Source organism: Tenebrio molitor, chromosome 6 (genome assembly GCF_963966145.1).
Source record: "Tenebrio molitor chromosome 6, icTenMoli1.1, whole genome shotgun sequence".
Lineage (NCBI taxonomy): Eukaryota > Metazoa > Arthropoda > Insecta > Coleoptera > Tenebrionidae > Tenebrio > Tenebrio molitor.
This window is the reverse complement of record NC_091051.1, coordinates 1,009,668-1,036,046: the sequence shown is the minus strand read 5'-3', so window position 1 is coordinate 1,036,046 and position 26,379 is coordinate 1,009,668. Positions and strand designations below refer to the sequence as shown.

The following is a 26,379-nucleotide window of genomic DNA, read 5'->3' as shown; positions in this document are numbered from 1 at the left end:
ACTTTGATGTTTACACGAGCACGCATTCGGAAGGGGCACGCGATCCGTGTTGACAGTGTGGCGTGGGTGGAAGGAAGACCTGTTGTATAGCGTAAAAGTGTTGCGCAATCACACCCTGTATTTACACGCCGGCTCCCCGACCCCCGAAACGAGATGCCATCACCGCACGCCGGAAAAAATATTATATGGAATTGTGTGCAGAAAAACGACATTTAATTTGCCAAGGATGCCATTATCTGCATTCGCACCTGCAATTAGGGAAGGGTTCGATCTGTAAGGATTTTTTAATGACGGACGCGTGGGGTTCCCCGGTCTTGTTCCCGTGTCATTAAGAGGACTGCGGTTGGGTCGTTAACTCCCGGGGATAAGTGCGCTCAGAGGGAGAGACGCCCGCAATTAGGGGGCAATAAAGAAATTCGACTCGACCGAAATCCATCTTACATAACCGCGCCGCTAATGGAATTTTAACAAACTCCCGGTCTTTGCCTCCTCCACAATGCATAGACCGCACTCGGTGACAAAATCGTTAAACAACACCGATTCTGTCACCGGTTTCGGCCAACAGCCTCATTAGTCGAAAATCGATAATTACACCGAATTGATCGGGACGCGGACAACACACGGCACGTGCTTTAATTGGTGACCTTGAACTTGAACATAATAAATTTTTTCGACGGTTGCCTCGTCTCGAAACCTAGACTGAGGAATAAATTCGCGTCGAGCCGAAGAAGTTATTTCATTGAAATTTTAATTAATCCGTAATGTCTGTGTAACACGATAGGACGAAACAAGAGCGATTTTTTTCGGTCGTCTTTTATCTATCTGATCATCGGTTATGCAAATTCGGATGATTAAATTTAGAAAAATAGTCAAGTGTGAAGCTTTTATATCGGTCCAATTAAATTGATGGCGCGATCGAGTGTTAACTGGTCGAATTTTTGTCCCGGCTCTCGACTCCTCCGCCTATGGAAGAACAGTGCGGCTATTCTTCGGCGGACAACAAGAGAACAACAAAGTAACGCCTCTGGGAAGGCATTGTTTGTACAGGAAGTGAGATAGAAGCACGGCACACGCTATTATACAATCAACCTTTACCTTTAACAGCACAATTAAAATTGTGTTAGTACACATTGTGGAGCAGTTTTAGAGACTGTGAAATATGGGCCATTGTCGTGGGGGTGACTCCCATTTTATTTTTTTTGTGCGTGTGTTACAGTTCCGAGAACGAACAAAGAGACCGCAGCGTGCCAACAAAAAATTAATTAACCGTTAAACAACCGATAATGAACTTAATTAAATATCGGGAACAAATTTAATAAGATCGCTGACGGGAAAAAAAACTCTCGCCGGGTTCTAATCCAATTTGAAGAAGGGATGTTGCGTTCGTCGGTAGATTTTTTCATTTTAAATCAAAAAGGTCATTGATGTTCATTCGCTCCAATTATTAAATAATTCCGATTGACACAGCTGTGTATGTACTTGGAGAACACGTGTTTACATTTTCAACTCGATAAAGAGGGTATTTGTGACACCTTTGTAGCTTTGTAGTGGATAAGTTAATAGTAAACTGACAAAGTGTCAAAAACCTTGAAAGTGACGAATTCGACGTTAACTTCACATCCGCAAACACCGACGTGTCAAAGACAAGAGTTATTTGTATCACAAGGCTAAAAAATGCCATTTTGCAAGTGCAAGCACGGTCTGTGAAGCAGAGGCGTCAGCCGAGGCGCCACAACTGCGAGCGCTTGCAATAAGCCGTGTAATAGACAAAACTTTTTCGGTCGACAATTTATTTAAAGCAAAATACAGGGTTATTCTAAGTGATTGTAGTCCAAATTGGCGTAAAAACTGAATGTAAAATTTATGGTTGCCGCTCCATATAAAAATTTTCAAAATAATGTGAATAAGTGAATTCACACATAGGAGTTAAACAACTTTGTTGGATTCAATCGTTAATTTAAAAAGAAATAAATAAAATTCTCATCACCGCACTTTTCACCTAAAAAATGACAATGACAGTGACAAAAATTGACAGTTCACAGTGAGAACGGCAAAAATTTCATAACATGGGCATGGCTTGCTTCGACTACAATCATTTAGAATAACCCTGTATAATAATTTTTGTTAAAATATTATCGGATAGGGAATTTATTTTTCTTCCATTGGAAACATAAAAGATCCAAGAAGCGACTGTCACAACAAAAATCAACCAATTCCTCAAGTATTCAAAACCGTCGTCGTCCTTTCTGAGCTGACCTGACCTGACCTGACCTAACCCATTGCTTGATACCCCCCTCGTCCTTAAGGTTCTCGATAGTAAATAAGGCAACGACAACTCTTCATTTTTGAGACTCCAAATTAAAAGAGATAAAATTATCAAATGCCGTGACTGCGACAAAGACAAAAGTACACTATTTTTAGGGATTTTCGTGACTTGAAATTTTACGTGTCAAACAGATTAACTTAACATTACGCCAAATTAAGTGAGATGGAAATATTCGTCGCAACCGTTGTCGTTACCTTATTAATTATCGAGAATCTTACTCGGTCTGAAACACAAAGCCTTGTTTTTGATCGTGACGTCACAGTAAAGGTTTCATCGAAAAACGAATTAAACCTCCAGAATTTAATAAAAACAGTAAAATTTTTGGGTAGTACTCTTTTTCTTAGTAGAACGATGTGTTTAGGCTTTACAATTACTGCCTCGTGGAGTAAAATGCCATTAATGACGCGAAAATTGTTACTTACAAGTGAGGTTATGTTTGTGTATTTATTGTTTTTGCGTAATTTTTACTTTGTGAATCATTTAAATAACACCAAATCACAACAAATGCTTCTTACATCTTAATTATATGTGTAGCAAATATTTTTTCAAGTAAATTGTACTTACAGTCACGAAAAATACTTCCCAGGTCTTTTGCAACGTTCGATGAACAGTAAATACCCTGGTATCAACTGAAATTATTATATACACACTTGCCACCAAGCTTTTACTTATCTCACAATTTTCGATCTTCCATAAGAATGATTAAAACACCGTATTTGATACTTTCTAAAAATGTAAACAAATTTTGACGTTTGGCCTTCCTCGTGACGTCACACGCTGTCTGGCCTGGTGTTCTAGATGGCAGTTTCATATAAATGTGCATCTAAGTAAGCCATGAAAATCTGATTTTCTGTTGCTATTAAAGCTAAAGCTAGTGACTTTGACTTTCAAAGTTGCTTGCTCTGCGCAAACCCGATTTGACTAATTTTTCAGTTTTTGTCCATTTTAACATTGCTAATTTGAAAAGCAATGTTACGTCTTTTTACTGATTAAATTAAAGCAATTCTTATTTGTTTTTGTCTGTGTTTTTACCAAGTAAAGATTTATTGGACATGACCTTCATAAATGTGACCAAATGTGACTTTTGTAATGTAACTAAATTAAAGGTGCTTTTACACATGCACAGCTTACGATAAAGGATAAAAATTTGCCCGACATCAATATTTCACACTTTAAAAATTGTACAAAAGTTCCACATGACATTGACATTTTGTGCTGCCAACCTAAAATCTTTCATTAAAAATTCCTGTTTCCAGACGATTTAAACGAATGGAAAATCAATGTTTCTAGACGGAGGCAAAAATTCTGTTTCTTCGCGTGTGAAAAATATGACAGCCCTGGGTGGCAACCTCGGTTGAAACCGCTCCGCAATTAAACGAATTGTTATTGCGCTCGGTGCATTCGTCGCAGTTATTTAAGACCTCGTCGGACGCAGTGGGCATGTTCTAGATTCGCGATGGGCTCCGCCATAGTGTTATAATTACCATAAGTAATTAACGGACGTAAAAGTCGGAGTAAATGGATCCGCCGCGATGAGGTTGTAATTACAGATTTATAACCATTATTAAAGCGACTTTGTTGGTACGATGCGATCAAGGGGAGGCCCTAGTTTTTTAGGTCTTCCATCTTTTTCTTCCATTTCTCGAATCCCTTCTTCCATTGATGATCGATCTCGCGAAATGAGGCGATTTGTACGTCGACACGATTCCGCGACTGCACAAGAGGAACAACATCGTAAATCGACTTCTTGCAGCGGCGGCGTTGCACGCTCGCCGGCGTTAATCACGTACGCCCCATTCGGAAATTCCGATTTTTTCCAATTTTTTTCGGGACTCGCGTGAAATGATCGGTGTAAACGGGCGTGTTCGTTTTTTCTTTCGGTCTCCTGTCCACTCGATCAAGTCGAACGTAATTAATATAATCTCGATGGGGCACGGTAATGGCGACCTTCGAGTCGACTCGAATCACAGCAAACAACCCCATCCCCTGCATCGGCGGCGGCTCCCTGTGTAATCCATCACGAGAGCGGTTTATTCGGTCCGTCTAATGTATATTCTTAGATGGATATCGGCTTAATTCATCTCTGCTCTAATGCAACTCGCTCTTGTCCATCCACGCCCATCGACGTGTGGCGCTCAAGACGGGGGTCGTACCGGCGGAAGGGTTATTAAATTACGTCCGAGGGTTCAAATTGGATTTCGGACGTTTAAAACGGCGCAAGGCTAACTAACTACTTTTCAATTTCGACAGGATTTGTGGGTTTTCGGGGCTAAACGATTTTTAAACTCCAGGATAATTAACAAAAGGCTCTGAATGCAGACACCAGGAGCTTTAGAAATTAATCACGGCCGCTGCACAACATTCTAAACGCATTCCTCATACCGGATGTTATTTTTATCTAAACTCTTTTATCGAATTCAGCGATATCTAACAAAAAGGTACAGTAGATGCTAGTTTATGATGTTTTGGAGCGCGGTTTCTCTCTTCACTACTTTGTATTTGGATTTTTTTTTCTCGAGTGGCACCCCCTGAACTCTTTGAAATTTTTTGCTCTTACCTTACCCGCCGCTGTGCTCATGGAACAATGGACCCATCGCCGTACAACGGTACCCTGTAAAACAGAAATTTATTTGATATTGGCGGTATTTAATGGAAGAATTATTACGTTGTTTTACTGTCGATGTTATCATTGGCGGTTCTGGCAAGAAATCGACAAGAAACTTGTTCAACATTTGCCGCATTTACTAATCAGTTGATTTTATCGGACATTATGTATGTACAGCAACGTCCATACGAAAAGCGACAATCCCCACCGACGATTATATTTTAACAAAGTGCAAGGTTATTTGTCGAAATCTCGATTTTATTGCGTTTGTTTAATAAAAGCACGGCTCGTAAAAGCCCGGAATTTAATTTATCGTCGACGTATCGGATAAAGAAGCGAAACAGTCCCTCGGGAGCAAAAATTAAAATTGAAAAAAAATCGACCAGAAAACGACCAACTTATCTCAATCGTACGATAACGGGGGCCCCGTAAAAATTTTAATAACGTCTTGATTCGACTTAATTTAGTTTATTGTTATTATCGACGATACAATGTACGGAGGCAATAAAAAGAATAACTGCGACGATAAACAATGAAGGACTCGTTAAGAGGAATCCTTTTTAACCCAGTTCGCAGCGGCGATGGGGCGGGGGATGGAAGACGACCGGGACGAGGAAAAAGAGGGGCAAAATTTTTATTAGGGCGTTTACCGTAAAGCCGTAAATGCGTTTATTGCAAACATTTCGTTTATTACGTTTCGATCAACCGTGAAATTATCCTGGCCACTTTAAAACAGGAATATCTTAAATGGATGATAATTATTTCGCGTCCAATTAAAAAAATGATGGATTTACGCGCGCCTTGTCCCAGAACGAGAAGAAGAAAAAGACAAATTGCGTTAGGAATGAATAATGTGATTGTATGAGTTACGAGAATTACTAGTCCTGCTCACCGCCGTAAACGTACACAAAGTTTCACGCCTCGTACATAATCGACTGATGTTTTATGATCGCAATTATGCGTTAATTTGAATAAATCGAGAAGATATTATGCGGTGTCGCGATTATTTGTGTGCGAATCTTCAACGTGCGAAAATATGCAAAAGCGCTGCCCGTCCAGACTAATTGCTCCAGACCAAAAAGTATAAAAAATTAGAGCTCGTAAAAAAACTAGCGGGCTTTATGTGCCGCATAAATATTTGTTGCGTGCAATAACCGTTAATAGCATAACAAGTCCGGTCTTAAGCTCCGCATAAACGGATTTAATTAAAAAATATCCTTGCGACAATGAACTCGCTAAAATCTGGACTAAAACCCGATCAAAAATTCTACAACAACCAACGTAACAACATACATTTCAAATATGGCGCGTTCAAATGAAATCCTGGGGGGGGAAGGCGTTGGAAACCGTCAATTGTTGTGCTTTTTTAAAGCGTAGATTAATTGGAGCATGTTGACAGCTAACCTAAAATTTAGAGCCACAAAAATCTTTCTTTTTCTTTCTTTGCAATGTTTTACAATAAAAATAGAATAACTTAACCATTCCTATTCTCGAAGCAAATATCTAAGGGCACCCTTTGCTGAAAACAAACATCTTCAATTATGTCCTGATTAAACATAAACAAATGTCATTCGTCTCAAACGGCGGGAAATTCAAACTTTACACTGTTGTAAACGGTTTAATTTTTCCAACGCCTAAACGCGCGATTTACGTCACCGTCACATGACCAATATAAAATCAAGTCATTTGGTGTACTCCTGTCTTCCATTTTCAAATAAAATAAAATTTAATTTTCGCATTTATTTTCAAAATTGCGAGCCAAACTAGTCTGTTGAAATTCTTGTAAATCTGGTTTTCCATCATGAAAGATTATTTCGAATTTGAACATAACTTTAGAATCCAAGTGCACCATAAAAAAACAAATTACTTCAACCACGAAACCTGGCGACATTGAATCGGAATTGATTTTGAATCACTTTTACACAAAACGAATTGACTTTCTCTATAAACAATAAAATTTAAATGCAAGGGAAGCGTCTGCTGTCTGGATCACTCTCGAAGTCGGTGGCAATTGTCATGACGTCAGCACTACGTTTTAAATTCAGCCAGAGAGTAGACAGCAGAATGATAATTGTTACATACAGGGTGATTTGGAAAATGTGGCGATATTTTAACCTGTGATAGAACCCCACAAAAGGAACGATTGAGCCAATAAAACTTTATGCAAATGTTCATATTTTTCGAGAAAAAGAGGCTAAAAGTTTTGCAAAAAAAGTTTTGGAGCCACTGAATTCTATGAAAAAAATGGCTCATTTAATGTTGTCATTTAATTAAATTCAAATCACTTTCATTAGAACCTCAGTCTTGATCCCAATTCAAATCACAAATGGTTTCACCAACCTGGAAAAAGCCGATATGGTTTTGATCTATGGCGAAGCCTGTGGACATTCAGATCTAGCACGGCAAATCTACGGTGAAAGGGTTCTTCAAACCTCAAAGGATACTTTCTAATGCACGAACCTTTGTAAACGTTGTACAGCATCTTCGATTATTCGCGATTTCGGGCGTTTCGAAATGAATAAGCGCGATCTTGGCCGCCAAGAAGAAGATCGCATTTTAGTTGCAGAAATGTCACTTTTTAATGTGGTCCTAACCTAACTTTTGTCATTGCTCTTCTAAGACATACTTCACAATGTTGTGAAAAATTCAAAGACTACTTGATGAACAATTCAGTTGAACACTCGATATAAGGTAACTTATAGGCCGTGCCAAATCCAAATAACCACCACCTGTTGAATTAAGTTGGTGAAAACAAAATTACACTAAGTGTATAATGGCAATTTTGATATTACTAGGATGCTAGACCAATCAAATCTAAGTACACAACGTTGCCGGTTGATTTTCTGGGTAGAATGCAGTGTTGTTGGTTATTTGGTGTTGGCAAAGACTATAGGTTATGTTGCTTTCTTTTAACACGTAGGTTAAATTATCTGAACAACTTTCAAAATCACACTGTATAACTGAAATTAGATATTTTTTAGTTGAATCGTAGAGCAAAACACATAGAATAAAGAAGCATCTATCTTTTTCCTAAGAAGTGAATCTCTTTTTTTACCTCTACGTGAAGCAAGACTTGAAAAAACTGGAAAGGTTTGTAAAAAGCGATGAGGTCAAGTGCATGTCTCTATTTTTCCAGAAAGCGAAAAAAATAATAATAAAAACGCATTTTACAAGTTGAGAATATAAACGAAGATGGAGTACCACCTACTTATACTTAACACGAAGCGGCATCATCATCTTTTTACCGTCGAATAAGAAACGGGATGTGCATTCGGATGGAGTTTTTGCCGGAAACATCCCGGAGTATGCGGAGCGCTTCTTGTGCGAACAATGACCACGTCGCCGGCGTCAGAGAACCGCCACCAATTCCGTCGTACGTGCTTGAACGCAAGCTCCAGAATCGGTTTCAACAATCAAATTCCAGTAGTGTACATGTTTAGGTACTGACCATGCATAACCTATAACTCCGATAATTAAATTTAAAGGGCATATCGACCTACATAACGCGCAGAGCAACCCGATCCGGCTTCAATAACACAGTACGTGTGCATTTTTACCGTCGGTATATCTTCACGCATTTCAGCCGTTTCAGCACGCAGAACGTGACGTAGTGGTGGTACTTGCGGCGGCAAATACAGAACGGTCTTGCCGTTTATTTGCGGTTAACGAGACGGGGCTCCGGGTGACGGAGTGATTAGGGATGCCTGTTTGCGCTGATGAATCGGCTCTTTCGCTTTCCAATCGAAATCCACGAAATAATGCCGAAAACTGGACGAACGAAACGGTGCGCTAGTGTGGAGCCCCGGCTTCATCCGGCGTCTGCGGTGGCTTCCGATAGACATCGGTAATTACATGTTAGCGATGCTGCAGACACTGCGCCGATGGGGAACCAAGTTTTGATGCGGCTAACGCTACGAAGACGGCCCTCGGGCTTAAGAAATCTATCGAAACTTGAGGGAAGTTGCGTGCCTCGATTTTGATTGAAGAGTTGTTAAACCGGGTCCGGACGAGAATTCTCCGGGTGGGTTCGTGACGGACGACGCACAGACCGACGTCCGGAGTACGCGAACACTATTTTCCTTTTGGTGTAATGACACGCGCCAATTATTTCGCAAAACGGCTCTCATTAGAAAAGTGGATGGCCTTACTTTACAAGGCCGCTCTTGGATGGGGCCCCGACGAGTGAACCCGAGGAAGCCGTGCCAACAACAATCTGAAAACGATGAAGAACTATGTATTTCAAAAATGTGACAGCTAAACAGAGTTGTTGACCAAAAAATTTAAAAACACTTCGACAAACAGCCGCATCTAAAGTACAAAAATTGGGAATAAAGAAATTTAAATGTTTTGACAAAATGTGAAAAACTACACTAGATTTTGAGACCGTTTTTCTACATTTCAAGTTTTATTCTTTTACTGCCAATTTTTACTCTCATAGCTTACCATTTTGTCGTTGTTAAGTAAACCAAGATATACGGTTGCAGTGTTGCAAATAGGCGAATAAGAAAATATTGTATTGCCAACTTAAACAGTCCTCTTTATTTGGTAAAAATAATTTTTTGGTCAAGTTGACAACCGTTGACCAACGTAACAAACTAACAAAATAATTTAATTCAAACTACAATTTGGAGTTTTCAAATATTTTGTATGTAATTTTTTCACCCGACACTTAATTGCGAGCCACCCTGTATATGCACGCATGCAATTTAAGTCACTGTTAAATATTAAATCCAAAATCAAGCAATCTGTTGTCCTACTTCCCCCCAGTCGGACGATTCCATTTATAATGATAAAATAAAATTTAAATTCCCTATTTAGCGTCAAGAGCACGAATTAGCACTAGTCTTCTGTGGCAATTCTCGTGCACAGGTTTTTACACGATGGCAGATTCGCGATAATTACGAAATTGAACATAACCTTAAAATTCAAACGCAAAACAACACAACAATATATTGTGCAAATTACACCACTAACCAAGGGACACAGAGCCGAAATTGATTTAGAAACAGTTTTACACCACTTTTGAACAAAACGAATCGAATTTCTTGAAAAATTATCAAATTTAAATGAGAATGACGCCCCGCGGTACAGATTATTCACGAAGTTGCCGACAAATGTCATGACGTCACCTTTCGGTCACCATGTTTTTAATTCAGCTAATCGGAATCGGACAGTTGAAATCAGATAATTGTTACATTTATTGACATTGAATACGTTTGATAGCAAAATGCCCTTGTGATTTCATTTTTCTTTTTCTTTGCAACTATGTAAAACAAAATACCTTCTCTCTTCTTATTTTTGGTTCTCCGTTTTTGTACTTTATTCGTGTGGGAGAAACTGAACAGAGGGTCAAATGCACAGCATAATGATGAACTAATGAGAATGACAGTAAAAAGAAAGATGGAGGCGGTACTTACCCAAGAAACATTCTTAAAAACTAGACAAAATTTAGTTAATGCTCATCATTTCAATTCAAATAACTGGACCAGGAAAATAGAAAAAATACTGCGTCTGTTCGCGGTCTGATTTTGCAGTGTCCTTGAAGGCCAATTGAAGGATGTCTTCTGGACATGTCTCCTGATGAACAATGATTCTGGCCTCGTTGGATTCGTGTCGTTCTTCTGAATTCGGTGGAGCGAAAAGATAGCTCAAATAATTTTTAATTTGACGATGAGTCTCTTTATTGGTCTCTTGGGGAAACAAACTGTTATTTTTGTGTTATTTTTGAATCCATCTTGTCAAGAGCTTTCACTTGAGCTCGGTTTTCTCCGAATCTGGGAGATAAAATGTTTTGACAAAATCCTTGGGGCTTCTGATTCTTGTTGGCCTCTGACAAAATCGAGGACATTTTCTTATTTTTGGATTCAGCTCCGGGATAGATTCGACGGCGTCCTTCATTTTGCATCTAGAGCCTGCGAGGCGCTCCCCCTTTTCCAGAGTTCCAGAGATCACATGTTGACCGTCATCTTCAGGGCAGATTTTTCCCGTGGTACCCACATCTCGTTGCTAGGTGTTTGTGGGCGGTCCCGGCTTCAAAGCCTACTTACACCTTTGATTGACGTGACGGTAAGGCACGCTTCTTATTCATAAGCTCCTTCAGTGTTTCAGGCGCTGAAAATAAACGAGTCTCGTTTCGTGATACAATACTTTTACTTTTATTGTTTCGTATATCGTATGTCGGCTCAACAATAAGAGCATTCGAGTGGCCATGTACCACGTCCACGACGGTGCTCTGGGTCTTTTCATGGTGGTTAGTTTCCCGTTGTTGTAGCCGGGACTTTAATTAAGAAATAAATTGTGTTTTAATTGTAATTATATATCGGACACGATGGCGAAGACCCAATAAAATATATCATTGTGGCGGCGCAAGGGGGGCACTACGCTTACGCGATAGCCGTAATAATGCCTCGACCGGCCCGCTTGATTAAAATTTGCGATTCCGATCTAAGATTAGATAAATGGACGCTGTTTAATTAATGTGCTTATGCGTACATGCCGAATGGTATGGATGGTCGTTCTTTATTTAATAACCAACTACCAACTCGCCTCCGCCGCATAATAACAGTGGAGGCGGCAGGGGCAAGGGGTCGGGGCCGCATTAGCGCGTAATCAGGCGTTGTGGGCCCCCAAATTCGGACTTTCGCCACCTGGTATCTCACGGGTGGCAGCCCCCGTGGCCCCAACTTCTCCACCATTAACTTATTTATTCTACTATGTTGCCGGATTTTACTGCCGCCACCACACAATCAACCAGTCGAGATGAATTATTTGAGGTATTTTATGCTCCACATAAACGTTGCCCACTTTAATTATTTCAAAGCTGACCGACGCCAAAACCATCCCGATAATTTATAAACTACTAAACTTGGTACTTTATATGGAAATCGCCATCGGACGAGGGTGGTACCTTCGGACTCGTTTAATTCCACACAAAAGCTCGATTAAAAATATCAACCGAGATAAGTAGAACCTTAATAGCTATAATGGTACTAATTCAACCGACCATAGATATCACAAATAGGATCTCTCACAATTTATTTATATCTCCATTACTCCGGTATCGCGCGTTCAAACGAAATTCTGGGCTGGGAACCGTCAATTGTTGTGCTTTTTTAAAGCGTAGATTAATTGGAGCATGTTGACAGCTAACCTAAAATTTAGAGCCAAAACGTTTTTCTTTTTTTTCTTTCTTTGCAATGTTTTACATCACAAATAGAATAGCGTAACGATTCCTATTCTCGAAGCAAATATCTAAGGGCACCGTTTGCTGAAAACAAACATGTTCAATTATATCCCGATTAAACATAAAGAAATGTCATTCGTGTCAAACGGCGGGAAATTCAAACTTTACACTGTTCTAAACGGTTTAATTTTTCCCAGCCCAGGATCTCATTTGAACGCATCTCCGATAGAGCCAGCAAGTCGTCCAGATTCGGCGTCCGCTCGTGATCTATTAGCTCTTGGAGGCGAAACCATTAATTACCGATCGAAATTAAATTAAATCATCAATCTCCGCGTCTGCGGTGTATTAATTTAAAATGTGGTGGGCGTAGTGGTCGCGTTATCACGTCCTGGCGTGTACACACAAGGGCATGTTTAATTACGTCGCCTCCCAACCATTAAGATCGAAAACTAGCCACCAATTTGTGTTTCTTTATTAAGGATCGACTAGCGAGATGGAGTGTGTTGTGAAATGGTAGCCAACGGAGCACGTGTGGCCACCCTGTAATTTCGTCCCGGAAAAAAATCCAAAACACAAATCGTTGTCGTGCTGTTAAACTCTATGCACGTGCCTTCGGAATGGGTTCGTGCTCGAGGAAATTAGATTTTTATGCAATTTTTATTGCACGAGTGTATTGAATTTCCAGGTCGGTACTGCTTGCTAAGTACGACCTTTCAATTGGTTTTTGCAAGGATTGCAGACGCGTAAAAACAATGGCGACCGGTGGGGGAACGTTTCTGTGTGATTTTATATGAGTACCAGCAGTACTGATCCATCATCGCCTAGAAGCTAGATGATTTTCAACGGCCTTCCGAATTGAAGCTTCTGAGGAAGCTTTGGTGTTTCCGTTTCCATCATTGAAGTGTCTTCTTGCGAGACGGCCGAGACATGTCGACGAAGAAGTTGCGCTAACGAAGGTCCATTACTGGGCAATTAAAGATGATTGCGAGTTCCCAATTATTGTCTGAACCGTCTCGGCCGTCCATATTAAGAGTCCCACAGCTTTCTCACAGAATTCCGTGTTCGTTTACGGCAGAAGACGTTGTCGGTGGGGGCATTAATTGCCGACGACTGTTCCAGCAGTATTTATATTCACTGTCAAAATGGAAAGGTAATCAGCAGCAACAACTTAATTCGAGCCGGGCCATAAATAAGCGATCCAAAGTTCATGTTTGCGTCCCGAGCGACTACCATTCAATAAAATATAGAAGGATCGCACACGAGGCTACCAGTCCGTAGTCCTGTTGGAAATCGGCGAGGATAAATAATAAAAGTGTCACTCCTGGGAGGTGATAAACTGGCCGAAACAAACCAGGACTCGGTCGCGAGGAGCGGATCTGTCTCGGCTGTCTCTCAGCTTTTTTCCTCTAGTTTAAACGCCAGTGTTAACGGATTTATGCCCGTCGAGGACGCAATTCAAATCAGGCTACCGCGACCAGATCGAATAAAACAGCGGTGATTGGACATAAACAATGCCCCTCTTGATTAGGGAATAAATACTTGATCCGGATGCAAGGACGTTGGTGGTCCAAGACGATTCAATTATACCGAGCTTTCCGAGTCGGGATTCGCGAACGCAACAGTTTCCAGGATAACCCGAGGCCTCCTTGTAATTATTCTTCGTCTGGTGATGCATGGACGGTACGGTTCATAAAGCTGAGACAGTAATTTGAATAACGTTCAGGTTTTTAATGAAGAACGGGATATTTTTTTTTTGCTTCGGGTTGGTACTGCTAATATCAAATTACCCAATCCGAGTGATGTTTACGACGGACCGAACGGCATTCTCGTAGATAATTATTAAAAAATAAATTACGGGAAGCGGATGGCTACTATAAACTGTTCAGAGAGGATCGTAGATCATCCACTTTGGGATTTTATATTTTCAGAATTATCGCTTTTCACGCAGAGAGATGAAAGACTACAACGACCCTGTTTTATGGGAAGCTCGATGAATATTTCTCCCGGACGGCGATTCACGAACTTACACGAAAAAAATCCCACGGAAGAATTTCTTCCATGCGATATCCTGCAGGAGCTAAATTATGAAAACGTGTACTACCAGTCAGCTCTGTCATTGCCATCTAGAACACAAAGCAGCAATTGTTTTTGATCGTGACGTCACAGTAAAGGTTTCATCGAAAAACGAATTAAACCTCCAGAATTTAATAAAAACAGTAAAATTTTTAGTTAGCACTCTTTTTTTTAGTAAAACGATGTGTTGAGGCTTTACAATTATTGCCTGGTGGAGTAAAATGCCATTAATGACGCGAAAACTGTCATTTACAAGTGAGGTTAAGTTTGTGTATTTATTGTTTTTGCGTAGTTTTTACTTTGTGAATCATTTATATAACACCAAATTACAACAAAATGCTTTTTACAATTTAATTATATGTGTAGCCTGGTGTTCTAGATGGCAATGGCTCTGTGCGTGGTAATTTGGAAGTTCCATTTTTGGCAGTCAAATTTTTTTAAACAAGCTGAAGATTCAAAATATTTTTAAGGCGACAAGAGCAACATTTTAGCTATTTGGACGTGAAATAAAATATTTAGAAGCCTACCAATCCTTGTGCATTGTATTTGTGTATTTTTAAAGTCAGAATAGAATATTTTTTGCAATTTGACTGCAAAAGGTGATAATAGAAATATTTTTTGGAGGAAATATACAATTTTAAATTAAATCAAATGTTTACGGTGACAGTATTCACATTACTTAATGAAAAGTATTAAATTAACTGCACAACAAAGTCGACACCACAAACAACTCAAACTCGAGAGAAAAGTGAGGTTAGAAACTAACATTTCTCATGCAAAGTGTCGATGTGACGAATAGAGCTCTCACAACGCTTACCAACTCTATGAAAATTTGAAAATCTTGATCTTACTTTTGTCCTTTCCAAATCCTTCACAATTCAAGTGCGCAATTGAAGAAAATAAATCTTTATGAGACATCTTCATTGACACTTATCTCAAAAGCAGAATTATCTCAATTCACCGTAATAGCCACTCACTGTCAAGAGTTTTGTTTATTGTTTTCCTAGCATTATTACTCACAGCAAAAATATCTAGTTGTATTTGTTTATATCCCATCGTCATCCTTTTTCTGATCAACACGAGTACAGTTCAAAATTAGCAATCAGTTGTTTTATTTGGCTTATCGCATCGTTGAGGAATTTTATCAAATCAAAGCCGGGCAAATTCTCAGAATGACAAAACTACGTACTTCTTTCCATATCAGCACGTTTTGTCCTCTGTTTCAAAAACATCAGATGTTCTCCGGTTTAGCTCATGTTCTGTTTCTGCACCGTACAAAATACTCTGCATCAGTCCAATTTCAAGTTGAGTTGCCACCGTCGCAAATTCCTCGTTGCTATGACGACGGCGCAACCTTATGGCCGATAACACAGCGGGTGCAACTTTGCGTCGCGCTAGTTGAAATCTCTGCTTCTGCTTCGAATCTCTTCAGCTAGTTGTCTTCGTTTAATGCCCTCTCGAGATTTACAGCTCGTCCAATAAAAAATCTTCCAAAATGTAGAATATCAATTTGTAAAAAACCGAATAGTGGCCCGGTTGAGTGATGATGGTAGACCTCTCGATTGACAGTCTGTTAACCGAAAGTGATCATTTAACTACTACCGTGATGATTTATGTGGCCGCTTTAATAGATTTTTTTCAGGGAGGCAATAATTTTTTAATTGCAGCTTGATTCGTTAATGTATTCTCATCCCGGTGTATTATTAATTGTGTATTCAGACGAGCCGCTTTGTTAATTCGAAATTGATTATACTCTCCGGGGTTTATTCATTTTCGTAGGGGGTACTTCACGAAAGGGTGTTGTTTTTGGCAAATTCGTATTCTAATTTTCAGTAGACTGTCAGATAAACATCTCTATAGTGTCCCGAGGCGGCGCCATTTCGATCATTATTTCACTTACTAATGTGCTACCGCTCAAGACGCATCTCGACTAATTATTGGTTGTCGTCGAATAAATTTTCTAATATCCATGTGTGAGGTATTCACTACAATTTTAATCTAATTTTAATGGCGCGAATTTGCATACCGTAATAGTTTCAAATATTATTCAAATTTCGACGTGGAAAAAATTAATGGGTGAGCGTTGACAGTCCGCTGCTGAGGTATCCTTCACAAAGGCATTGCACAATAAATCGGTCAGTTTGGATTCTTTTATCCACCAGTTGGAGGGACCATTGTTCGATTTCGACCGCGCTGCAAGAATTTTCTTTACATTGGAATTGCTCAGATCAATATCTTCTAGGTAGCTCATGTGTGATCATTATCTGGTGGCAACAGTTGTGCAACAAATCGAAAGAAAAATCGACATCTACGGGAGACATTTATTTACCAATTTCATTACAAACTATTCTAGCCCAAAGACACGCAAAGCGACAACTGGTAATGGATCTCGTTGATCTGTTGAATAATCAACGAACTCTGCCCTTGTATGCAATTGACAGTCTCGTTCAACGCCGACGCCTTCTCGTCGAGAAAATTATTCTCCACTAGAGTAATCTGTTCGTCCAGGTCGAGAATCTTGTGGGTGATGCAGTCCAAAAACAACTCGTCTTGACTCGGGAGAGGGTTCAGGTCCGCACATGATGAAATCGTGATTCCTGGCACCGCTGCCAAAGTAGCAAAAGCGCCTCTCGCTGAGGCGAGCTCTGTGAAAGTCACCCCGACCCAGCAGGTCGAGTTGATGGGAACTGCCGACAGAGCATTTGCTGCAGGTATAGTTGCGTTGGCACATGACACTACATCGGTATTGTTCTCATATGTTTTTGTAGCGTTGGTAATCTGGGTCTTCAAATTGGCAATCTGAGTGTTCATCGTGGACATCGCCGTCACGACGTCATTTCTCATCTCAGCGATGATGAGGTCGGTCTCGGTGATAGCGGCGTCGGATTCTGTGGTGTAGTTGGTGGTGCGTTCGGCCAACATGGGTGTGTATTCGTCGATGATGGCCTGGCGGTCGAGGCAGTAGTACCCCTGCAAAGAAGCGAAGTAGAGTTGGGTCTCGAGGGAAAGGGAGTTACCTGGAAGAGGGTGGCGAGCACTAGAACTGCAAGTAGTTTGGACATCTTGAAAACTTGCCAGAAATCGAACTGAACGGGTTTTATATAAGGATCGATAAGGAATAAGTGGTACTTGAGGATATTATTAGAAAATGTTGCAATTCTTGATGGCCCCCTCCACGGCCCCAATCTTCGCATAAATCTCTCCGCTTTCCTTCATCAGAAACATTGACTCCATCGACGAATTTCCTCTCCAGTAGGGACAACTGAAGAGTTAAATCTGCAAGTTTCATTTGGACACTTTTGCGCAAACTTTCCCTTTCACTCCCCAACGGGTTGAGTCGAGAACAAGACTGTACCTACCAACTCAAGAGCGACATTCTCCAATCGCAACAGGTCGTTGCGTATTGACGCAACAGTGGTGAAGTTGCCACCACAACTCAGAAGAGACAGTATCGCAAGAGTGAGACTCTGATGGTCTAGGATGCAAGTTGTAATAATTTTGGGATGGGTTTTCGCAACTTCTACTTTAGCCTGGTTGAAGAGATATCTGGTCACTCTCAATTTGTGTGTGGTCAAGTCTTTGGCACTCAAGATGTTATCTCTTATTAAGATTCTGGTTGAGATGACACTCCCTCGGTTCGGTAAACTGTCAAGATCCTTGCCTTGAGATTATCCAGAGAAGGTTGGAACTCACGAGTGAGAGACTTGAAAGGAACAAGCAATTCCCAGAAAGACAATAGAATTTATTACGAAACTGACGCTTCTCAAGGGAAATACTGCAAGTATCAACAAATTTGCAAGTTTATATCGCGCGTTCAAATGAAATACTGGGCTCGGAAGGCGTTAGAAAGCGTCAAATGTTGTGCTTTTTTAAAGCGTAGATTAATTGGAGCATGTTGACAGATAACCTAAAATTTAGAGCCAACAAAATCTTTCTTTGCAATGTTTTACATTAAAAATAGAATAACTTAACGATTCCCATTCTCGAAGCAAATACCTAAAAGCACCCTGTTCTGAAAAGAAACATATTCATTTATGTCGCGATTAAACATAAACAAATGTCATTCGTGTCAAACGGCGGGAAATTCAAACTTTACACTGTTCTAAACGGTTTAATTTTTCCAACGCCTACTCACCTCACGATTTCATTTGAACGCGAGATACAACTTGGTAAAGTACAGTTTTACATCCCTTTATTTGGCTTGATTTACCAACCCTGGTTAAAAAAATAATCATTTCTAAATACAAGGGCAATTTTTCACGTTAATGCAAACATTTCAAAACGACTTCATTTATTTTCCCAAAGGTGAACCAAATTCGCAAAGACGAAACTGGTGCGAATTTCAAAATTGCGACATCCTCCTCGCAATTCACTTATTTCCATTGGAAAGTAAACAGGTATTTTTAAGATGTTTTGGTGTAAATACGACTGTCCGTACTTTCGTTTCTAACAATCAAGATACTCGTATCTCTCAAAGTGTTCAAAGTTTTTTACGCTTGAATTGCTCAGATCAGTATCTCTGAGATAGCTGATCTGTGATCATTATCTGGGGACAACAGTTGTGCAAATCGAAATAAAAATCGCCATCTACGAGAAACATTTATTTACCAATTTCGTTACAAACTATTCTAGGCCAAAGACAAGCAAAGCGACAACTGGTAGTGGCTCTGGTTGATCTGTTGAATAATCAACGAGTTCTGCCCTTCTATACAATCGACAGTCTTGTTGAACGCCGACACCTTCTCGTCGAGAAAATTATTCTCCACTAGGGTAATCTGTTCATCCAGGTCGAGAATCTTGTGGGTGATGCAGTCCAAAAACAACTCGTCTTGACTCGGGAGAGGGTTCAGAACCGCGCATGTTGAAATCGTGATTCCTGGCACCTCTGCCAAAGTAGCAAAAGCGTTTCTCGCTGAGTTGAGCTGTGGGAAAGTCACCCCGACCCAGCAGGTCGAGTTGATGGGAACTGCCGATATAGCATTTACTGTAGGTACAATTGCGTCGACACACTCCACTACATCGGTATTGTTCTCATATGTTGCTGAAGCGTTGGTAAGCTGGGTCTTCAAATTGGAAATCTGAGTGTTCATCGTGGACATCGCCGTCACGACGTCATTTCTCATTTCATCGATGATGAGGTCGGTCTCGGTGACGGCGGCGTCGGATTCTGTGGTATAGTTGGTGGTGCGTTCGGCCAGCATCGGTGTGTATTCGTCGATGATGGCCTGGCGGTCAAGAGAATAGTACCCCTGCAAAGAAGCGAAGTATAGCGTTGGGACTCGAGGGAAAAGGAGTCACCTGGAAGAGGGTGGCGAGCACTAGAGCTGACAGTAGTTTGGACATCTTGAAAACTTGACAGAAATCGAACTGAACGGATTTATATAAGGACCGATAAGGAATAAGTGGTACTCGAAGATATTATTAGAAATTTTTGCAATTCTTGATGGCTCCTTCCACGGCCCCAATCTTCGCAGAAATCTCTCCGGTTTCCTTCATCACACAGTCGGTGGAAACATTCACCAAGCGCTTGACTCCATCGACGAATTTCTTCTCCAGTAGGGACAACTGAAGACTTAAATCTGCAAGTTTCGTTTGGACACACTTGCGCAAACTCTCCCTTTCACTCCCCAAAGGGTTGAGTCTGGAACAAGACTGTACCAATTCAAGAGCGACATTTTCCAACCGTAACAGGTCGTTGCGTATTGACGCAACAGTGGTGAAGTTGCCACCACAACTCAAAAAGCTCCTAGGAGAGATTTTCCCAAGAGTGAGACTCTGGTCTAGGATGCATGTTCTAATTCTGGGATGGGTTCTCGCAGCTTCCACTTTAGCTTGGTCGAGGAGATATCTGGTCGCTCTCAATTTGTGAGTGGTCAAGTTTTTGGCATTGGAGATGTTATCTCTTATTAAGCTTCTCGTTGAGATGACACTGTCTCCTGTTGTTCGGTAAACTGTCATGATCCTTGTCTTGAGATTATCCAGAGAAGGTTGGAACTCACGAGTGACAGACTTGAAAGGACAAGCAATTCCCTGAAATTAACAAGACAATTAAATGTATTACGAAACTGACGCATCTCAAGGGAAATACTGCAAGTGTCAACAAATTTGCAAGTTTATATAACTTTGTAAAGTACAGTTTTATTTGGCTTGATTTAGCAACTCAGATAAACAAAATAAACATTTCTAAATACTAGAGCAATTTTGCACATGAATGCAAACATTTCAAGACGACTTAATTTATTTTCTCAAAATTTTGGGTCAAGTCCACCAAACTCCCAAAGACGAAACTGTTGCGAATTGAAAAAATTGCGACATCCACCTCGCGATTTACCTATTTGCATTACAAAGTAAATATTTAAGAGGTTTTGGTATAAATACGACTGTCCGCACTCTCGTTTCAAACAATCAAGATGTCTCTCAAAGTGTTCACGTTCTTCTTGGTGGCTCTCCTCTCTCAGGTCAGTCTAAAACCCTTCAAAATTGTTGCTCACGGTTTTCTTTCAGAACATCGAGTGCGTCACCCGTGTTCGACTAGACATTCAGAACCAGTACAACCCTACTCTTCTGCGTTTGAAAGACCTGGCGAACATCAAGGCTCAGGAAGCCCTGCGAACATTCGACACCCTCGACGCTCAGCTCAAGGCGAATCAACTTCGCACCAAGAATGCGACTCAGACTCAAATCAACAAGATCAAGGACATCATCGCAACCGCGAAGAAGTCGTCCAATGTTACCACGATCGTCTTGGGGTGTTTGAAAGTGCAAGAAACCGCCGCCTCGAGGTTGTCTACTTCGTCGCTGAACGGGTGCTACACCAATGAGAATATTACGGCGCTGAAGACGAGCAGAGGGAGATTTGGTACTTTGGCTAATGTCGCATCGAATACGCCTTATTACTGTACAAACCTGAATCCACTGGAGACTCAGAACGAGTCGTACGCGAGGTGTTTAGCTGAGAAAGTGCCGGATTTGAATCGACAGATCAATATCGTAGAAACTGAGTACCAACAGTTGAGCAACAGTACTCTCCATTTTAATCTGAATTGTTTGACTGATAAGGCCGGGACTATTTTGAGTCAAATTGGTGTTATCAGTTTTGACATCAATGTTTGCTTTTTCACGCCATTGTAGTGAAACAATCAGAGGATTATGTTCTTAGAAGGTTCTAGTAATTTTGTTATAACGAGCAATTTGCGATAAATAAAAATTGTACTGTTCTATTCATTACTGCATTTTTCCCTTTCACTTCCTATTTTTCCAATAGGATTACGCAAGTGACAAAAATAATCTCGTTAAAATTATCAAGTATTTATGCAACAACCAGATAATGCATCCTTGAACGCATTACTGCACTTCGTTTAATTTATCAGTACAAGGAGGGATTGTTCAAGATGTTTCCTCGAATTTATCTGTTCCTATTTTGTATTGATTTTAGTTTGGTGAGTAGAAAATCGCAAAGAATGTCAAGTATCAAAGGTGTTCCAGGTCTGGAGTCAGGACATTTGTGACCCAAGTCTAATAAAACTGAAGAGCCACCTCAGCAGAAGAATCGTTCAAGGGTTGCACCACTATCACGACCTCCAGGCACAAGCCAGATCTAACACCAGGCAGATCAAGAAAATCTTCCCAGAACTGGAAGAGTGTGTCGTGTTAAAACTGCACGAATGTTTTGTGGAGCAAAAGTTGTCCACTCTTCACGACATGATTCTCCACTACCAGAGTCTTTCGAGGAGGGTCAAATCTGGCGATGATTTTGGCCAACTGGACGCCCAATTCGACCAGCTGAGAGGCGAAATCGAGCGACGCAACAGAAACTGCGTTGAAACAATGGCGAATTTGTGTTGTTGAGTCTTATCGCTTGACAATTTAATGCACTATTTATTTGGGGCTTTATATGTACGCGCATCACAAAAAAATACATATTTTCATAGAATTGTTGCAAGTCGAATGCTTGAATAAAACAATGCTGACGATTGGTCTTTTACTGTTGTGTTTATACTATCAGGTGAGTTTGTATTTTGGTTTTGGCGTCACCTCCACTGCTGCCTCAGGTCGCCAGTTTGGCCAACCCCAACAACTACTTCGACTTCTCGATCAGCTACATCAAAGAAGACTTGGACAGGAAGCTGGGCGAGAGCTTCTACCACATCATCATTTTGAAAGTGAACATCAACGTGAACGCGCAATATGTCGAAACGACAGTCGACGAAGAGATTGACCGCCTGATCGAGAAGCACGATGTCGAGTGCCGCGGAATTCTGACCAACTATAAGAAAAAGTTGCTCGAGAACTGTCGCATGGAGGAGGACTTCAAGTTGTTGGACGAGGTGAGAGGTCGATTCAAAGAACTGAACGAAGTGGCGTGTTTGACTGAAGAGGTCTGCACCGAAATGAATCCCTTGAAGACGCAAGCGGAAGGTTTGGAAAGGTGCGAGTTGTCGAAAATCGCCGACTTGTCGCACCAGATCGGCGTGGTGGCCGAGGAGTTTGAAACTGCGAAGAAGAAACTCTTCGGGGACCACGATCGCTGCATCAGAGACTTGCTCGGCCACGCGTACAGTGACTTGGCTCGAATCGTGTACGAAGTTTGCAAAATTACTCACCGTGCCGCAGTGAATCACCAGAGACAACACTAGCACTCTTTCCATTGCACTGTTTCTAAAACTATGTGTGTGTGGGGTTAAATAAAAAGAGGTACGTGAGAACGTGCCGAAACTCTAATCGAATCTAGTTTTATTCCATCAAAATCCTAATTACAAAATACCTAACAAACAACTCTTCAAATCGTGCGCTATCGCGCTTATGGCTTGGTCCAACTCCCCCAAGACCGATTGGGCACAAGTCTGCGCATTCTTCTGCGCTTCGTCGACAACACTGTTGATTTGGTCTTGGATCGCAGATATCCTCACTTGAGCGGCGTCAATCTCGACTTGCACACAATCCCTCAATGCTGCAGGGTCCACTGGGTTCTTGCCCAAACAGATGTTGATGGATTTGGACAAGTTTCGCTTGACCACTCCCAAATCCTTCAACTTGAGTCCCAACAAGTCCAACTCGTGGTTGTTGTTGCAGTTGTCCAAACTCTGAATGTCCAACGCGGAGACCGCGTCGTTCTCCGCGTTGACGCATTGGGAGATGTCGACCAGTTTTTGGGCAGCTTCGAGTTCCGCTTGTTGCACGATGTTGTCCAGTTGGTCGAGCTGGTTCTGGACGGTGGTCTCAGCTTGAGTGACCACCTGTCTGATGGCGCTTCTGGTCTGGCCGATTAATCTACCCCCATCGCGTATGATTCCGTTGATGTTGGTCCTGATCCCTGCGATTCTCTGACTCAGGTCTGCCACCACATCTGCGATTGTCTCAGCGCGGTTGCCCTAAAGCCACGGATCAAAACAAATCGAAAAGATTCTATTAGGTACTCACCTGGACGAAGCAAAATGCAATGATCAATACTAGTTTGGTATTCATTGTCGTGTGAAGCAGGTCTTTGAACTGCTGAATACCCCAGTGGGGCTTCTTTTTATAGTGTGGACAATAACTGATAACGAGATAGAGAAATCCTGGAAATGTACGCACTTTGGAAAATTTAACTGAAAAACAATAAATATTTTCGATTTGCTCTCAATCCCAAAGCAAACAGTGATTGTTGCTATGGGAATGTTGCGAGGCAGTGGTTGATGACTGGGCCACCCCAAAGCACCCATCCGCCCGGTATAAATCTCGAATTGACGTATTAAGTGAACCCCATTTGTATAATTATAGAGCTTTGGGCAATTATCGCTTTTGTCGTGTTTACCATTTACATATTGCGTATTAAGTTATTAAAAAACTTTTAGAATCCCATTAGTGTGAATTCGAGACACCTGGATTTTGTCTTTGGAATGTTTCCTGCACGCATAATTAATTAAGTCGCGTTTTCCGTGCTTTCTTTATGCAACAATTAGGGAATCAGTTGGGTAACAGATGAAGAAAACGTTGGACAGCGACAAGACGGAACGCTTGACCACTCTTCCATTGGCCAGACAGCGTGTGACGTCACGAGGAAGCCCAAACGTCAAAATTTGTTCACATTTTCAGAAAGTATCAAATACGGTTTTTTAATCATTCTTATGGAAGATTGAAAATTGTGAGATAAGCAAAAGCTTGCTGGCAAGTGTATTATAATAATTTCAGTTAATACCAGGGTATTTAGTGTTCATCGAACGTCGCAAAAGACGTTGAAACCTGGGAAGTATTTTTATACCCAATCAACATTTTCGTGATTGTAAGTCGTTGTAAGTACAATTTATGTGAAAAAATATTTGCTACACATATAATTAAGATGTAAGAAGCATTTGTTGTAATAAAAATTACGCAAAAACAATAAATACACAAACTTAACCTCACTTGTAAATGACAGTTTTCGCGACATTAACGGCATTTTACTCCACGAAACAGTAATTGTGAGGCCTAAACACATCGTTCTACTAAAAAAAAGAGCGCTAACCAAAAATTTTACTGTTTTTATTAAATTCTGGAGGTGTAATTCGTTTTTCGATGAAACCTTTACTGTGACGTCACGATCAAAACCAATTGCTGCCTTAAGGCTTTGTGTTTCTTGCCTAAAATTGTCTTCGACGGCTGTCTTCGCTTTCCCGGTGAAATTACACGCCCTGCGCAGCTTCTTTGCGACAGAACATTTTCCAAACCGGCGGCCATGGAAATCGCAAAATCGCGTATTGTTGGTTGCCTACTTTCGCCTCGCGATTTTCTCGATTTCAGGGAAACCGTTTTGAAAAGTCCGGTTCTTTCGGTCTCGGATAACTGTACATTCGATTTCGTAAGTCCAGGTCCGGAGGATTCGTTTGGCCTTGATCGAGCGGACGTTTAATCGATTTAAATGGTCCGAGCGGGTCACGAATGTTTGTTTTCATTTGTGAGATCCAGCGATTAAAACGGCGGAAAATGGAACAATGCAGTCATTACGTAAGGAGATAGGAGTTGTGTCGAGTTAATGGAGCCGGTAGCGATATGAGAAATAAATCTCGTCCAGGTGTCAATAACATTTTATAAAAGTGCGTTATCAGAAGTTGATGATCAATCATTTTAACACGTCGGACAATAATAATAACGGCGCGGACCATCGGAGTTGTCAGCGTGGGAGATACCGCGACCATGCCCACTGGAGTGATGGACCGGTGGTTCTTTTAATTTCCATGTTGGGATTGTTGCTTATTAGCCTATCGGCTGGATCGAAAGTAAGTAAGTAGATTAATGGTGAGTTTACTGTGTGTTTAAGAGTGGCCGCCCATTTCTGGATTGTAATTTGTGTGAAGGGCTTGCCAGGGAGAAGTACCAACATTTTTAATTAGGGGGTCGGACGGTTGAGATGAAGGATGCACCGGTACTGCCCCGAGAAAGTTATTTCTTTCTGAAATTTCAAGAATCAAAATCTACAATCCTTGTTAGTGGATTTTTTCGATTCCAAAGCATTGAAATTAATTCGAGTCGTAAATTCACTTCACAATTTTTATTTTCTAGGAAATTTCCTGAACGAGCCTGATCCGATCTGATAAACCCATCAATGGAGTTAAGTAGCATCGATTTTAATTGCTCTTAGAATTTTTTCGATATCAGATCAAGTGGGTCATTACGAGGTAATAAAAATACTCTCTTACACGAAAATTTGTTTACTCCAAGCTTCGAGCAATTTTATTTTTGACAAATTCTTTACTCTTATCTGTGTTTTTCATCAACTAATATTTACCGACCTTCGGTTCGGTTAATCTACGACGACACTTCAGTAATCATTAATCCTTTGCACTCATCCAGCACACTGCAAAAAACACAAATGAGCATTCATAAGTGCGCCGCAAGAAACTCCACTTTCGCGTGACTGGAAGATATAATTTCCAATTATATTGAATTTTTAACACCAAAAAGATGCTTCCTAGTCCTTACTATTTACGACAAAATTATTGTCCTCTGTTAGGGGTTTATAAATTTTTTTGCGCTGTTAGAATTGGCGCATAGAAGAATTTAATTCGACTGGGCTACTTGGCACGCTGTGTAAATATCAGTGCACACATGTTAATAAATTTTTTTGCAGGGGTGTGTTGGATTCTAATATTTCAGGGGTGGTTCTAGTCGAGGGGGTTGAATCGAGGAACGTGCCGTCAGTCGTAAAGCGTTGCATGTGTGTTTCTAGTTATACTT

General features: G+C 40.8%; 5 protein-coding genes and 1 long non-coding RNA gene across 6 annotated transcripts; 2 read left to right on the top strand and 4 right to left on the bottom strand.

Annotated features, from left to right (window-relative positions):
* Nucleotides 1-4,882: 4,882 nt before the first annotated feature.
* On the bottom strand, nt 4,883-10,038 carry LOC138134104 (uncharacterized). The gene is made up of 3 exons (XR_011160638.1): nt 9,906-10,038; nt 9,080-9,144; nt 4,883-4,937 (listed from the first exon to the last, which is right to left on the bottom strand). It is a non-coding gene; the product is annotated as an uncharacterized lncRNA (long non-coding RNA).
* A 6,456-nt stretch (nt 10,039-16,494) lies between these two features.
* On the bottom strand, nt 16,495-17,344 carry LOC138134149 (uncharacterized). Its single transcript, XM_069052246.1, has 2 exons — nt 17,205-17,344; nt 16,495-17,157 (listed from the first exon to the last, which is right to left on the bottom strand). The coding sequence occupies exons 1-2, from the start codon at nt 17,247-17,249 to the stop codon at nt 16,537-16,539; spliced, it is 666 nt and encodes a 221-aa protein (XP_068908347.1). The 5' UTR covers nt 17,250-17,344; the 3' UTR covers nt 16,495-16,536.
* A 1,429-nt stretch (nt 17,345-18,773) lies between these two features.
* LOC138134154 (uncharacterized) lies at nt 18,774-22,924 on the bottom strand. Its single transcript, XM_069052251.1, has 3 exons — nt 22,791-22,924; nt 19,486-20,217; nt 18,774-19,436 (listed from the first exon to the last, which is right to left on the bottom strand). The coding sequence occupies exons 1-2, from the start codon at nt 22,833-22,835 to the stop codon at nt 19,609-19,611; spliced, it is 654 nt and encodes a 217-aa protein (XP_068908352.1). The 5' UTR covers nt 22,836-22,924; the 3' UTR covers nt 18,774-19,436; nt 19,486-19,608.
* Nucleotides 20,486-21,411, top strand: LOC138134152 (uncharacterized). Its single transcript, XM_069052248.1, has 2 exons — nt 20,486-20,645; nt 20,692-21,411. The coding sequence occupies exons 1-2, from the start codon at nt 20,598-20,600 to the stop codon at nt 21,316-21,318; spliced, it is 675 nt and encodes a 224-aa protein (XP_068908349.1). The 5' UTR covers nt 20,486-20,597; the 3' UTR covers nt 21,319-21,411.
* On the top strand, nt 21,470-22,908 carry LOC138134151 (uncharacterized). The gene is made up of 3 exons (XM_069052247.1): nt 21,470-21,626; nt 21,673-22,192; nt 22,239-22,908. Exons 2-3 carry the CDS (start codon nt 22,082-22,084, stop codon nt 22,821-22,823), a joined length of 696 nt encoding a protein of 231 aa, XP_068908348.1. The 5' UTR covers nt 21,470-21,626; nt 21,673-22,081; the 3' UTR covers nt 22,824-22,908.
* LOC138134153 (uncharacterized) lies at nt 22,904-23,762 on the bottom strand. The gene is made up of 2 exons (XM_069052249.1): nt 23,608-23,762; nt 22,904-23,558 (listed from the first exon to the last, which is right to left on the bottom strand). The coding sequence occupies exons 1-2, from the start codon at nt 23,650-23,652 to the stop codon at nt 22,941-22,943; spliced, it is 663 nt and encodes a 220-aa protein (XP_068908350.1). The 5' UTR covers nt 23,653-23,762; the 3' UTR covers nt 22,904-22,940.
* Between the last annotated feature and the right edge of the window lie 2,617 nt (nt 23,763-26,379).

Excerpts from the sequence above, each read along its gene's own strand:
- LOC138134149 (XM_069052246.1), bottom strand. The coding sequence starts at position 17,249 with ATGTCCAAACTACTTGCAGTTCTAGTGCTCGCCACCCTCTTCCAG. Across the intron at positions 17,158-17,204 it reads TGCTCGCCACCCTCTTCCAG|GGGTACTACTGCCTCGACCG; the intron begins GTAACTCCCTTT and ends GCTTCTTTGCAG.
- LOC138134152 (XM_069052248.1), top strand. The coding sequence starts at position 20,598 with ATGTCTCTCAAAGTGTTCACGTTCTTCTTGGTGGCTCTCCTCTCTCAG. Across the intron at positions 20,646-20,691 it reads TGGTGGCTCTCCTCTCTCAG|AACATCGAGTGCGTCACCCG; the intron begins GTCAGTCTAAAA and ends GTTTTCTTTCAG.
- LOC138134151 (XM_069052247.1), top strand. The coding sequence starts at position 22,082 with ATGTACGCGCATCACAAAAAAATACATATTTTCATAGAATTGTTGCAA. Across the intron at positions 22,193-22,238 it reads TGTTGTGTTTATACTATCAG|GTCGCCAGTTTGGCCAACCC; the intron begins GTGAGTTTGTAT and ends CTGCTGCCTCAG.
- LOC138134154 (XM_069052251.1), bottom strand. The coding sequence starts at position 22,835 with ATGGAAAGAGTGCTAGTGTTGTCTCTGGTGATTCACTGCGGCACG. Across the intron at positions 20,218-22,790 it reads TGGTGATTCACTGCGGCACG|GGAATTGCTTGTCCTTTCAA; the intron begins GTGAGTAATTTT and ends TGTTAATTTCAG.
- LOC138134153 (XM_069052249.1), bottom strand. The coding sequence starts at position 23,652 with ATGAATACCAAACTAGTATTGATCATTGCATTTTGCTTCGTCCAG. Across the intron at positions 23,559-23,607 it reads TTGCATTTTGCTTCGTCCAG|GGCAACCGCGCTGAGACAAT; the intron begins GTGAGTACCTAA and ends CCGTGGCTTTAG.